The 13,792-nt window shown below is 35.6% G+C and overlaps 2 protein-coding genes across 6 annotated transcripts; one reads left to right on the forward strand and one right to left on the reverse strand.

Moving 5' to 3' along the window:
• The first annotated feature begins 6,326 nt into the window (after positions 1 to 6,326).
• Positions 6,327 to 8,362, forward strand: LOC107928758 (probable NAD(P)H dehydrogenase (quinone) FQR1-like 3). 5 transcript variants are annotated; one of them, XM_016860024.2, is made up of 5 exons: positions 6,327 to 6,568; positions 6,892 to 7,031; positions 7,139 to 7,232; positions 7,315 to 7,580; positions 7,769 to 8,362. In XM_016860024.2, the coding sequence occupies exons 2-5, from the start codon at positions 7,015 to 7,017 to the stop codon at positions 8,007 to 8,009; spliced, it is 618 nt and encodes a 205-aa protein (XP_016715513.2). In that variant the 5' UTR covers positions 6,327 to 6,568; positions 6,892 to 7,014; the 3' UTR covers positions 8,010 to 8,362. The 5 variants fall into 5 exon arrangements, with proteins under 5 accessions (XP_016715513.2, XP_016715510.2, XP_016715511.2 ...); XM_016860021.2 differs by having other exon boundaries at positions 6,371 to 6,568; positions 6,892 to 7,040; XM_016860022.2 differs by having other exon boundaries at positions 6,371 to 6,568; positions 6,903 to 7,040.
• On the reverse strand, positions 8,152 to 12,470 carry LOC107928726 (UDP-glycosyltransferase 71K1-like). The gene is made up of 7 exons (XM_041089900.1): positions 12,257 to 12,470; positions 12,029 to 12,200; positions 11,867 to 11,957; positions 9,579 to 9,771; positions 9,387 to 9,390; positions 9,241 to 9,297; positions 8,152 to 9,022 (listed from the first exon to the last, which is right to left on the reverse strand). The coding sequence occupies exons 1-7, from the start codon at positions 12,455 to 12,457 to the stop codon at positions 8,247 to 8,249; spliced, it is 1,494 nt and encodes a 497-aa protein (XP_040945834.1). The 5' UTR covers positions 12,458 to 12,470; the 3' UTR covers positions 8,152 to 8,246.
• Positions 12,471 to 13,792: the final 1,322 nt, after the last annotated feature.

Genomic DNA, 13,792 nt, shown 5'->3' on the forward strand with positions numbered 1-13,792 from the left:
CCAAAAATATTATTTTTTTTATTTTTTAATGTATAATGGTATATGGGCATTGTCATATGACTTGTAACAATTGATACAAGTTATATTGTGATGTCATCTAGTTATTGGTGAATTGTAATTGAGTAATAGAAAAATTGGATGATTTTGATAGTATTTGTAATTTATATTACTATTTTAATGCTTTGCTACAATTATTATGTATTATGCATTACTATTTTACAATGATTAATTTTTGTATTAAGAAATATACTATTAATATTTGCTCATCCAATTAATCCTTTTATTTTTCAAAACATTTACAATTTTAAAAACATGAATTTTCGGGACTTGGAAATTTATATAATTTAAAGGCTTATGGGTGCAAAAGTCCAAATTTTTAAAAAAAAATGCAATTAAGCCCCTACTTTTATAAAAAAAATTAAAATCAATAAAAGCTATAAATATTATTAAATTTTAATAAAAATTCAAATATTAAAAATATGAAAAAATATAAAATTTTATAAAAATCATAAAAAAATTTTAAAATATATAGAAATATAAACTTTTATAAAAAATTTATAAAGTCGTAAGAAAATTATACAAAATGTAAAGAAATATAAATTTCATAAAAAAATTATAAAAATTATCGTACCAAAGGAAGCATTTTATAATTTTTCTATAATGTTTATTGATTTTTAGTTTTTTATCATCTTTTACCACATGTCACGCTGTGTTGTAACACATGATAACTTTAATCGAAAAAAAAACTACTGGCGGTTAATTTTTTATGATTTTTATAAAAAAATTTAATTTTTAATAAATTTTTAATTTTTATTAAAATTTAATCATTTTTATAAATTTTTTTATCTTTTATAATTTTTTTCTAACTTTTAATAAGAGCAAGGGCTTAATTGTTTTTTTCAAAATTTTGAAATTTTTTGATGCATTTTGAAAGCTCAAATACTCAATTGAGTGGGAAAAAAAAACCAATAATTTAATTAATTTTTTTAATGAATTTTTAGAGTTGAAGTGCTCAATTTATTGCAAAAAGAAATATTTAATTATTTTTTAAAAAGTTTAAGGACTAATTTAACTTCTAAAATTAATGTTACAATAATGATGACGTTTATAAATGTATAAAAAAAATTTCATTTTCTCTAATTTCTCTATTAAACAGTTTCGAAGAGGATTATAATTTTAAAATAAAATATAATTAAAAATCTTTAAGTGTTTCTTCCTTTAGACATTGCCCATTTGATTATATGTAATCAAACAGGTAAAAAATTGCAGTTAAAAAAACACACACAGAACCACTCTAACCCTCTCGCGATTACAACTTTAGGTGAGTTTGGATGGGCGGTGTGTTTACTTGCGGTTAGTGTAAAAACAGCGGTGGCGGTGAGATTAGATACTATAATGATACTGTAGCGTGAGATAAAAAGTAAGCTAAACGCACCGCATCGCACCCAATCGTTCATCCAAACCCACCCTTTGTTCCCCTCCACTGCTCTCCATTTCTTTTATTAAGTTTTCACGATGGCTTCACTCAGTCCAAAAAGATTTTTAGGGTTTTGTTTGACCCGCAATTTATAAAAAAAATTGAAAATCGTAGCTTGATCTGTCATTACCACTACGATCAAAGCTCCGTATTCTCTCTCTTCCAGGTTCAATTTATGGATCGATATTGTTTTGCTAATGATTTATAGCATATTTCAATGACGGTGGAGGAACAATTATTTTTGAAAGCGGTTAGGAAAGAATGTCCGTGGGAGAATTTGCCCAAACGGCTTCAAGCCATTTATAACTTCAAAGAAGAATGGCACAAGTGTCACGGGCCAAAGTACAAAGCCCGTGACCGTTGCACAAGATGCGCCCCATGGAGGTCTATCAATTAGATGGGGAACATTTAGCCCACGAGAGCTGGCCCGATTTAGAGAACTATTGGAGAAGCATGTCAAATTGAAGCCTGGTTGGCTCAATAATGAAGACATGGCAACTTAGGCTAATATGGTAACTAATCTTAGAAGATAGAGGGAATCATATCTTGTAAAGATTAGATTAGATTTGATATGGCGTATCTTGTAAATCCCTAAAATAAAGGGATATGGTTAATCTCGCTCGTCGATGTAAATGTATCTTGACCGTCAGTTTTGGGGGAGCTCAACTATAAATAGAGAGCCTCCCCCTCATTTGTACTCATTTCATTGTATGTTAAATTCTTAAGAGTAATAGAATTCTGAGAGCATTTACTCAAACACCTTATGTGTATTCTTTTCTGTGACTTTCTATTGTTCTTTGGTTTAGCTTCTTTTGGCATAAATCGCTTTCGCTCTTCAATTGGTGCATTGGAGGAGTTCTTAAGGAATCTTCACTTGAGTAAAGGCTGACTTAGAAGAGTTTGGACGAATGGATCGCCTAAGGCCGCACGGATCGCGAGACAAAAACTCTAACCCCGTGACAATTGGTATCAGAGCTTTTAGTTCGAAGGCACTGTTGGGATGTCGAAAGAAGTTTTTTGTCAGAGTGAGCCAATAGAGACCCGAGGAAGGACCAGAAAGGCGAGTCGATTAAGGGACTTATTGTCAGCTTTGGAGGATCAAGTCGTCACTCTCGAGGAGTCCATGGAAGACGTCAAGGAGAGGATCGACGATGTCGATGATAGACACAATGATGGGTTGAGAACATTGTAAGAGGAGCTCAAGGAATTTGTGTGGGATACTATCAATTCCTCGGAGAATAAACTGGTTGGAAAGGACGATGCTCTCGAGGCTATGGTGACAGCTTTGAAGGAGGAGATCAATGAGCTTAAGGGGGAGCTCAAGATTTTCAAGGCTGCCATAGGGAATGGAATGTGGGCTTCAAAGTCGAAGCCACAAGCAATGGATGTGCCCAAGCAAAAGACGTTTAAAGGGCCAAGGTCTGCAAGTGAAGTGGACAACTTTTTTTGGGCCATAGAGCAATACTTCTATGCAATGAACATCGAGGATGATGTCACAAAGGTAAACACTGTTGCTATGTATTTCACTAACGTTTCTTTATTATGGTGGCGACGTAGGTCCACTGATGTGAGACGTGGTGGGATCGAGATTGGGACTTGGAAAGAGTTTCAAAATAAATTTAAAGCACAGTTTTACCCCGAGTATACCGATGATGAAGCTCGAGCAAAGTTGTGACGGCTAACGCAATGAGGCACGATTAGGGAGTATGTGCGGGAGTTCACTGAACTCATGCTCCAAATCTCTGATTTGAGCGAGAATGAAGCATTTTTCTCCTTTACAGATTGGCTGAAACCATGGGCGAAGCAAGAATTGAAACGTCGAAGAGTTCAGGAACTTACCAATGCCATGATGGTAGCGGAGTCCATCGTGGAACTTACTCCGAGAAGGGACAGGTTTGAATCTTCCAAGCCCAACAAGAGGGGCAATAGTGGGTACTATGGGGAGGATGAAGAGGGACAAAGCTATGATGGCAACGGTAGTAGCATCGATGGTGATGATAGGAAACCACGAAATAAGAAGTGGAGACCTAATAGCCCGAAAGAAAAGAGGTGAAACATATTGAGGGAAAACCATCGAGGGTCAATTCGATGGTGCTCATTCCTAAGAAGAGGAAAGGTAAAGAAGGGTTGATGTTTGTAGACATCAACATTGCGGGTCAGAAGCGGAGTGCTCTTATTGATACGGGAGCATCGAACTTTTTCATATCGGAAAAGGCTGTAAGGAAGCTTGGTCTGTCGATTAAGAAATCGAATAAGAAGATCAAGACAGTAAATTCCGAGGAAGCCCCAACTGTGGGAGTAGTTCAGGGTGTAGAGCTACAAATCGGTGAATAGAAGGGCAAGGAAGACTTTGAGGTAATCCAATTAGATTATTACGATTATGTACTTGGCTTAAACTTCATTGACAGGATTCAGATAGTTCTGTATCCATGGGCCGATTAAATTCATATTATCACCTGTCCGTTAACAAAGATTGTTGTGCCGGTGCATCGAGATATGAAAGTGGGGGCAAATGTGTTGTCGTCAATCCAACTAGTCGAGGATGTTTCATATGAGAGGAAAATTGACTCGATAGAATGGGTAGTTACGAAAGCTCCTTCAGAAGTGTTAGTGGCGCAAGAGTTCGATATGAAGCCTACAGATTCAACTGTGGGGCCGACACCTTTGGGAAAGGTGGGTTGTGCATCGGGCTTCAAGAAAAAGAGAGTGATACAAAAATAGTCGGGACAAGTAAATGTTGCGAGTAAGGTACATTGTGAACACTTTAATAGTGTTTTGAATTCTAACTTGTTGGTTGGCAAGGTCGTAGGGGCCATTTCAAAGTTTGTGAGCAAGGAGGCCAAGGGATTGTGGGCAATACGAAGCCAAGATGTGAGAATCGAGATTATTCAAAAGAGAATAAGTCAAAGTTGAGGCAAGTAAGAGCGAAGACTTTTTACCAACAAGATGTACCAACGAGTGCAATGGTTCAAGCAAAGACGCGACGGAAGCTGAGGTAAAGGTTCTGAAAGAATGAACAACCTGATCGCAAGGCAAGTCAGGAAGAAGCCAAGGCAACGAGAGGGTTCAAAGGCGAATCAAGTTAGTGCCATTTGGAAGTTGTAACGAGGGCGTTGCGGGAATGGGTGGGGGAGAATGTCACGGGCCAAAGTGTAAAGCCCGTGACCGTTACACAAGATGCGCCCCATGGAGGTCTATCGATTAGATGGGGAACATTTAGCCCACGAGAGCTAGCCCGATTCAGAGAACTATTGGAGAAGTCTGTCAAATTGAAGCTTGGTTGGCCCGATAGTGGAGACATGGAAACTTAGACTAATATGATAACTAATCTTAGAAGATAGAGGGAATCATATCTTGTAAAGATTAGATTAGATTTGATATGACATATCTTGTAAATCCCTAAAATAAAGAGATATGGTTAATCTCGTATGTCGATGTAAATGTATCTTGACTGTCAGTTTTGGGGGAGCTCAACTATAAATAGAGAGCTTCCCCCTTATTTGTACTCATTCAACTGTATGTTGAATTCTTAAGAGTAATAGAATTCTGAGAGCATTTACTCAAACACCTTGTGTGCATTCTTTTCTGTGGCTTTCTATTGTTCTTTGGTTTAGCTTCTTTTGGCATAAATTGCTTCCGCTCTTCAATTGGTGCCTTGGAGGAGTTCTTAAGGAATCCTCACTTGAGTAAAGGCTGACTTAGGCGAGTTTGGACGAACGGATCGCCTAAGGCCGCACGGATCACGAAACGAAAACTCTAGCCCCATGACACAAGAGGTTGCCACTTACTATTTGTCTTTTACCTTTTAAAGTGCAGTTGTAAGGATCATTTAGTTTGTATCTTTGAAAAACTTCATTGTTTTGCTAAGAGAGAAATATAGGATAAAATTCAGCAAACGAGGAAATACTCATTTCATGCTTGTAATATTATAGATGGAAGTTAACCTTACGGTGAGCGAATTTGGGAAAGAGGTTTTAAAACTAATTAGAAGTAAAAAGAACTATATTAGTATGATGGTCAGGGTCAATGATAGAATTTAACCTAAAAGATTTTATTAAGTTATTGATTTCATATTCTCCCAACTAAATAAAAGAATCTTCAAATTCTATAAACTAATATATATATATCATTGTCAATAGTGTGTTAACTAATATAAATAGCCACAAATATTAGGAGGAAATTAACAAATTCGAATGTAGGTTTTTATCTTGTTGATTGATTTAATTCGATTGATTTGATTCTAACCATTAATATATATAGCTTCTTCACAATGACTGATTTCCTTCTTGTTTAACAGCTAATCACATACTTTGATCATAATTATTTTATCTATTTATAACTAAAGAGATGTGCTACTTAGATTGTCTTATTCATCAACTCTTCATTTCGTGTATACTTTTTATTTCATTAATTGGGGAAAAATTAAAAGAAAAAAAACTTTAGGATATTAATTTAGTTGAGAGAATATAGAATAACTTAATAACATATTTTATTTAATTGTAAATTTACTAATAGCTAAGTGACCAAATTCTAAATTTATTTGTCCCTCATGTGTAACGATTGTTAGGAGCTTAACAGGTCAACGATTAACTTGTAACTTTCAAATAGTTTAGTGATCAATTTATAATTTTTTAAAATTAAATGATCAAAATATAAAGTTATCATAACAAATAATATTTGTATAATGGTTATGTTCTTAAAAATAAGAATTAAATATAGTTTAAATATTTAACTAAAATTTCATATTTATTTTTAAATAAAATAATAAAATTGAATCCCGATTATTGGTTGATTGGCCGTGTTGATTGTATCACCCATGTGATGGGATCTACTCACAGTGATTTCTTGTAAACAAAAAACCATTTATATACGTGTTTTAAAAGATAAAATAATTTGTACTAACCTTATCTATAAAATGTTTTATATTTCAGTACTACATCATATTTTTCTCACCCCAGCTCTTCTAATCAATCTTTCTTCCTTTCAACACCTAACATACATGTTTCATTACGCAAAAGCCATCTTTATCTGTTTCTCATGTGACTCTGAAGCCTGACAACTTTGTTCTTTCTTTCCTTCAACATACCCATGGTAAAGTTTTCTCTACTTCTTCTCAATCATTCATTTCCATCTACTTGCCTTTCTGTTTCAATTCTTCATGACTTTGGAATTTCTTGCATAAATTACTATGAAGACAATAATGCTGATGTAAATATATGTACGTATATAGTTCTGGAATCACTTTAAGCAAGCTGATTGATGGCTTATAATCATAAAAAAAAACCCCTATTCTTCTGGTTGGTTTATGGATACAAATTACAGGTTTGAACTTTGAAGAGTAAGTTGTGCGTGGATTGTGGTAATCTGTAATAATCTCAAGTCTTGATGATAATTTTCAATTTTATAATGTCAAGGACTTTCACAGCTTTTAAAGGGGAATCATTTAGTTTTGGTCAAATCCTATGGAGTGAGTTAAATATTGGATTCATCACACGGACATAAGCAATTGGTTCAAATATCAGAGCTCAATTGCAGCTATGGCAGCAACAAAGTTGTATGTAGTGTGAGTGTTGATCCTTCATCAACCCATTTGCATTACCTCAAATTTGCTATAGCTTTCCCCTATTTTCTCCGGTCCTTGAATTATATAACCTTGGATAGGTATTACTCGTTGTACCGTCATGTCGAGATCATGGCAAGGGAGGTGCAAAGGGGGGCTAATTCAGTTCAAGATGTTGAGGCAACACTTTGGCAGGTAATTACCAGAAGAGAAATAGGATGTCTTGAATTAAAATGACCTTTTTGGTCTTACTTAGGCGACTGGTTGGATTCAACAGGTACCTGAGACGCTATCCAATACAATACTGCAAAAGATGAACACCCCAGCTAAAGCAGCTGATGTACCAGAGATTAGGCCAGAACAGCTTTTGGAAGCTGATGGTTTTCTCTTCGGGTTTCCTTCTCGTTTCGGTGTGATGGCAGCTCAGTTTAAGGCCTTCTTTGATGCTACTAACGACCTGTGGGAACGCCAAGCACTTGCTGGCAAGCCTGCTGGTATCTTCTGGAGTACTGGTTTCCATGGGGGAGGACAGGAGCTCACTGCGTAAGTTCCTTCGCAGTTTACATATTCCCACAGCTCTATCTGTTCTTATCTATAAACATGGAAAGACCTGTTTAAAGATCTATTATGTTTGTGTTTAATTATATTTATATCCATTATTTGGCTTCAAATCAGTGCTTGTGCTTACGAATCTTATGTTTTCTTTTCTCTTTGTTTTACCTGATATGCAGATTAACTGCTATAACACAGTTAGCACATCATGGTATGATATTTGTGCCTCTTGGATACACTTTTGGCAGTGGCATGTTTGAGATGAATGAGGTCAAAGGTGGCTCCTCTTATGGTGCTGGCACTTATGCAGCCGATGGATCCCGTGAACCCACTGAGCTAGAGCTTCAACAGGCCTTTTACCAAGGTAAATATGTTGCGGAAATAACCAAGAAACTCAAGAACAAGCCCCTCGCATCATAAAACACCACTTCAAGCTGCAGTAAAAGGTCCTACCAATACAACCTGAGGGATATCAATCACCGATGTGTCCAGCGACTAACAGAAGGACAACATAATTATACTTTATGTTTGGATTGAAAGAAAGTGATAAAGAAAAGCAAGGGAAACAAAGAAAACTTCTTCCATTATTGTTTGGTTACAAGGGAAAATGGAGCAGTGATACCATCTCAGTTGTACCGCATATATATCATTATAATCTCAAATGTAGTAAAATAAATTAACAGTACAATGACAACAGCTATGATTCCATATCAGTTGTTGCCTATCATGTCTCAGTTTTCCAATAGAATTGAATGAAGATCCACCTTCCATAACACTCTTCGTTGCAATCTCTGACATTTCCTTCACTTTCTTTCTCACTTCACTTCCACCATCCATTACCATCCCCACAGCTTTCTCTATCTCATCTATCATCACCACTTCATCACTGTCTTTCCTATAGTTCAACCTCGTCTCCACTGCTAACCCTAATTCCTTCACCATCTTGAATGCATTGAGCTGTTGTTCAGCATACAGAGGCCATGCTACAATTGATACACCGAACCAAAAGCTTTCCAGGATTGAGTTCCAACCGCAATGAGATATAAACCCTCCTAATGCTTCATAAGCAAGAACCTTCAACTGTGGCGCCCAACTGCATATCATCCCTCTCCCTTGGACCGTTTCCAGGAACCCTTCCGGCAACATTTCTGAAGCATCATTTTGCGGTGATTGTACACGCAAGGACCATAAGAACCTGAACCCACTTTGCTCAAGTCCCTGTGCTATTTCTTTCACTTGGGGTGCTTTAAAGCTTCCCATGCTTCCGAAGCAAAGGAACACCACTGATGCTTGAGGCTGATCATCAAGCCATTTCATGACCTTATCATCCGAGTCAGAGTAACTCAGACCGTTGAGCTCAATCAGTGGTCCAATTGGATAAAGCGGAGGATTTTGGTCATTGGAGAAATAGTTTAGAGCATAAGGCTCAAGTTCTTCAAATATATTTGTAGAAGCCCAATTTCACCCGGGCCCATTACAAACAAACAAAACACAAAATAACCCAAACCTAAAATAAGCCCAAATCTACCCCCAACCCAAGCGAACCCAAATACAACCCGATTTCCCATGGCCCAAATGGCCCAAAGCAAGAAAAAGGGTTTGGAAACCCTAACCCTAGGTGCGCCGCACCTAGGGTCTTCTGACCCTTGACCTGCCGCCACCGCCACGGTCACTTCACCGCCTTTGCCCACCTGCCGCGTCAAGTCACCTGCAAACAATAAAAGAAGAGCAGCACCAACAACAGAGAGAAAACAGAAACAAAAAGAGTTGTAAATCGGCTATAAAGCCTAAAAAAACCAATCTGTAGTTTTTTTACGACACCAGTGAATAAAAAGCAGATCAAAAATTAAAAAAAGAGGTTGATTCCGGTTCTTTTTCTGTTCTTGCGTTTTTTTATTTTCTTTATTTTTCTTTTTATTTTATTTTGTTTTTGTTTGTTTTACTACTCTTTTCAACAAAAACAAAACGAAAAAAGGGAAAGAAATATACCTGTTTGCTTCGAAGGCCGGCGTCGGAACCCAGCTTCGCCGTCACCAGAGTCGAGCAAGGAGGGGAGTCTCTTCCTTTTTCCTCTCGGTCCCGCGGTTGAGAACGCTTAGCCTTCAGGGACGCCGTGAAGGGAGGGCTGAGAAGCCCGTTTCGCGTAACTCCGGCCACTGGCCATGGAGGCGGCGATGGAGGCCTGAACTTAAGGGCCGAGAGTGAGGGAGAAAAGAGGGAGAGAGAGAACTCAGTTTTTTAAAATAAAAGGAAAATGACTGATTTCGAAAAAAAAATTTAGCCTTTATAGGCCGGCCGATACGACGCCGTTTAGGGCTAATCCAATAGCCCTAAAACGGCACCGTTTTGGTCCTTGTCCCCTCCTACCCGCGCGTCAACCCGACCCGCAGCCAAGGTCCGCGTGTTTTTGCGCCATATGTACTATTTGTGCTGCGGGTACTTTCATATTGTCACCCCCTTTCAATTTAGTCCTTAGACTCTTCATTTGGTGTTTTAGTTTGGCCCCGCGATTTTTGCGTTTATTTCAATTTGGTCCTGAACGAAATGATGCGCTAAAGGTTGGGGATATTCTCCCAATCAGCCCCTCGGTCTTTCAGCGCGTTTTATTTTGGTCCTTGGGGGCCCCTTTTCTGTTTATTTGCACTTTAGACCCCATGTTTTGTTTCTAAATTCAATTTAGTCAATTTGTTTTGTTATTTTAGTTATTTTACTAATAATATTAATAAATTTGATACTATCATGATTATTATTATTTGTATTACTGTTGTTATATGTTATTTATATTAACTTATTTAAATATCAAAGATATTTGTCTTTATATTGATATTACTATATTTATATTATATTGATATTATTTATATCCTTCTTATTTTTCAAACTTTGTTACATATGTGTAATGAATATATCTATATACATAGTTTTTTTATTTTATAACTCGTATATATACATACATACATATTTATCTTTGGTTTTATACTTCTAAAATACATATGTACATACATACATTTTCATAATATATATATATATGTACACTTAGATATTTTTTGTAACTTATTTTTATATATACATAGAAACTCATATATACATATTTTTATTTATTTTGTAATTTATACATATTTATATATATGTACATTTTTTTTATTTTCATGAATATATATACATACTTATATTTTTTATATTTTATAATTTTTATATACATATATATACATATATATATCTTTTTACATTTTTATAATTTTATTCATCTTCTTTATTTATTTACGTTTTTATTATCATTTTGGAAGAATGTTTTAATTTTATTCGCTTATATACTTGTTATTTTGTATGTTATTGATTTGTCTTTTTATTTATCTTATCTTGTTGTTATTGTTCGTATTATTTTTTTACACCATCGTATTTAATATTGTTTTGCATGCATAACCTCGTGTTTCATTTCTACTATTTTAAGTTAGATTAATTTATCTCGACGCATAAGTTTCGACTTTCAAACAAGCAAGATTTCACGTTTAGATTCGAGAGAATTGAGCCCTAACGCATCGGGTTTCAATTTTTTTAGATTTAAATAATCGAAAACGCTTTTAATCAAAAAACATAAATAAAAAGCTCATTATCGGGAATTCAACACATTGTGTCCTAACGTATTGGATATGATACGTTATTTTCTCGAGATGAGGATTTTCTTAAATAATAAATAAAGGCAATATTCAATGTTTCGTATTTTGAGAAATTATGCCCTAATGTATTAGGTCGCAATTTTTATACGACTTAAACAATTGAATATCCTTTTAAATTTTATTGTGCGAGCTCTTAGATAAGCTCATTTTCGAAAAGGCGAAATATTGTGCCCTAACTCATTGGGTGTGATATTTTCCTTTTCGAAATGAGAAAATCTTAATGAGTATCTCGTTCCATATAAGTTTTAAAATATAGGGTCGTATTCTAAATCTCTTTAAAGTTTTCAATTTTCGACATTAAGACATTAACTAATCAACTAGGTACTAATTTTTGGGCGTTACGAGAGTGCTAATCTTTCCTCGTACGTAACCGACTCCCGAACCCCTTTTTTTAAATTTCATGAACCAAAATCGTTGTTTTGATAAAATTAAATCGTTTATTAAAAACAACTACTTTTTAATGTGATCCGATCACACCTTATCAAAAAGGATTGGTGACGACTTCCGTTTTTGTTTTTGTTTTCAAAACTCAAGTCGACCCTGTTTTTATCAAAAAAAATGGTGTCAACAATATTGATTATGATACCTTTGGCATCCTTGAACCTTTCAGCAACTTTGACATATGTAGTGTAACCTCCATCCTTGCAAAATGCAGCTGATGGAAGAGCCCGTGTAGCGACAGGATTGACAAATCCTGGGATCAAATGTTCAGGATCTGAACGTTCAAATTCGGAGCTCTTCAGGGTATGTCGGGTTGGTAGATACCACATGAGACCGAACGAGGGTATAGATAAGAAGGAAGACCAAAATCAGTTGCAATATCAATCATGGGTGAACAAAAGAGATCAAGAACTAATCCTGCAACTCGGGTTTCACCCAAGCTACATCTCATTGAAACAATGTCCCTCACAGCATTTCTAACAGGAGGGATGTAGCACTGTACGAATACATCAAGGAAACTTTTTTGTGACTTCTTAGGATCTAATGAGGGAAGATCAACCTGAGGGAGTTCAATGAGTTGGATTCCATCAGGCTGCAATGCAGTGAGCGATTGGTGTATGCATCCAAAGAAGCACTTGGAAACCACTTCATGGAAAGAATAGTAACCCGAATTCGATCATCGCGACAGAGCAGGCGCTTCGGGAATTCAACAGTTGAGGCCAAGTGCCCCGTTGCTGGCGCTGGAACCTTCATCTCTTGACTCTTAGCTTTGCTGGATCCTTGTTTCTTACTCTTATGTTGTGTTTGAGAGTTGAGACATTTATATTTATGACTATAATGTCAAGAAAACAAAAGGAAAGCAAAACCGAGTTGTACTCTCTTTGCTTTTGCATTTTCCTATTTATGAAATTATTTCACCAAACAGGCTTTTAACATGGGACGTGTTCCTCAAGTGACTGCTCAACAAATAATAAAACATTTAATTTCTTTCAGTTCAATTCGTATGATTATAATTATAATTATTTGAAATCATGCTTAAAATTCAAAACAACTAAAATAAAAAAAAAAACTTAAATCAGATTAACTAAGTATCAATTTCGTTTCAACATTATATTTTTTGGAAATGAATAAAGTTGTATTCATTAATCCAAACCATTACAGACATTAAGAGTGAGTTTGGATGAGCGGTGCGTTTATCTGCGGTTAGTGTAAAAACAGTGGTGGCGGTGAGATTAGATATTGTAGTGATACTATAGCGTGAGACAAAAAGTAAGATAAATGCACCACACCGCACCCAATCGTCCATCCCAACCCATCCTAAATAGGCATCTTTTCTATTAAAAATTCTCCATTTCCATTCTGTAACCCACTTTTGGCCAAGGAATGTGCAGATCCATTATCTATCTTCATCATAATTATCACTTTGGGTTATTCACATTCAACATTTCTCATAAATTAACTTTTTAAAAATTTTATTTATATACTTAATTATTTATCTTCAACGTAAAATTTTAAAAATATTAATTTAATAAATAGTTGAAATTTTAAATTTTTTGTTTATATGATTAACTCCATTATTTTTCTAATAGAGCCCTTCAGATCTATTGCTTCCATTTCTGCTTTGTGAGCCACAAAAATAGGGTAGAAACACAAATCTATATTATGTTAATAGCAGTTTTATCTGGCAACCTCGGAAGAAATGGTAGCAGCAATTTTGATTAGAATAGAGGGAGTTCGCTAATTTCCAGTACATTATGTTAGCAGAGTGTTACAGAATGACGAAAAAAGGTATTCAAAGATAGAAAAACTCATGTCACTTTAATAGTGGCAGCTCGCAAGTTACAACCTTACTTCCAAGCTCATCCCATGACTGTCATGGTGAATCAACCCATTAAGGATATTCTATCTAGAGTGGATACTTCAAGAAGAATGACCAAATGAGGAATTGAATTGACATAATTTGGAATAGAATATGCCCCAAGAACAACGATCAAGGCTCAGATCTTAGCCAATTTCATGGTGGAATGCTCTTTTGATAAATCATCAAACCCTTGATCTGTCGTAATTCGGTGTAGCTGATTAAACTAG

This window comes from Gossypium hirsutum, chromosome D03 (assembly GCF_007990345.1).
Source record: "Gossypium hirsutum isolate 1008001.06 chromosome D03, Gossypium_hirsutum_v2.1, whole genome shotgun sequence".
In the NCBI taxonomy this organism is placed as follows: domain Eukaryota; kingdom Viridiplantae; phylum Streptophyta; class Magnoliopsida; order Malvales; family Malvaceae; genus Gossypium; species Gossypium hirsutum.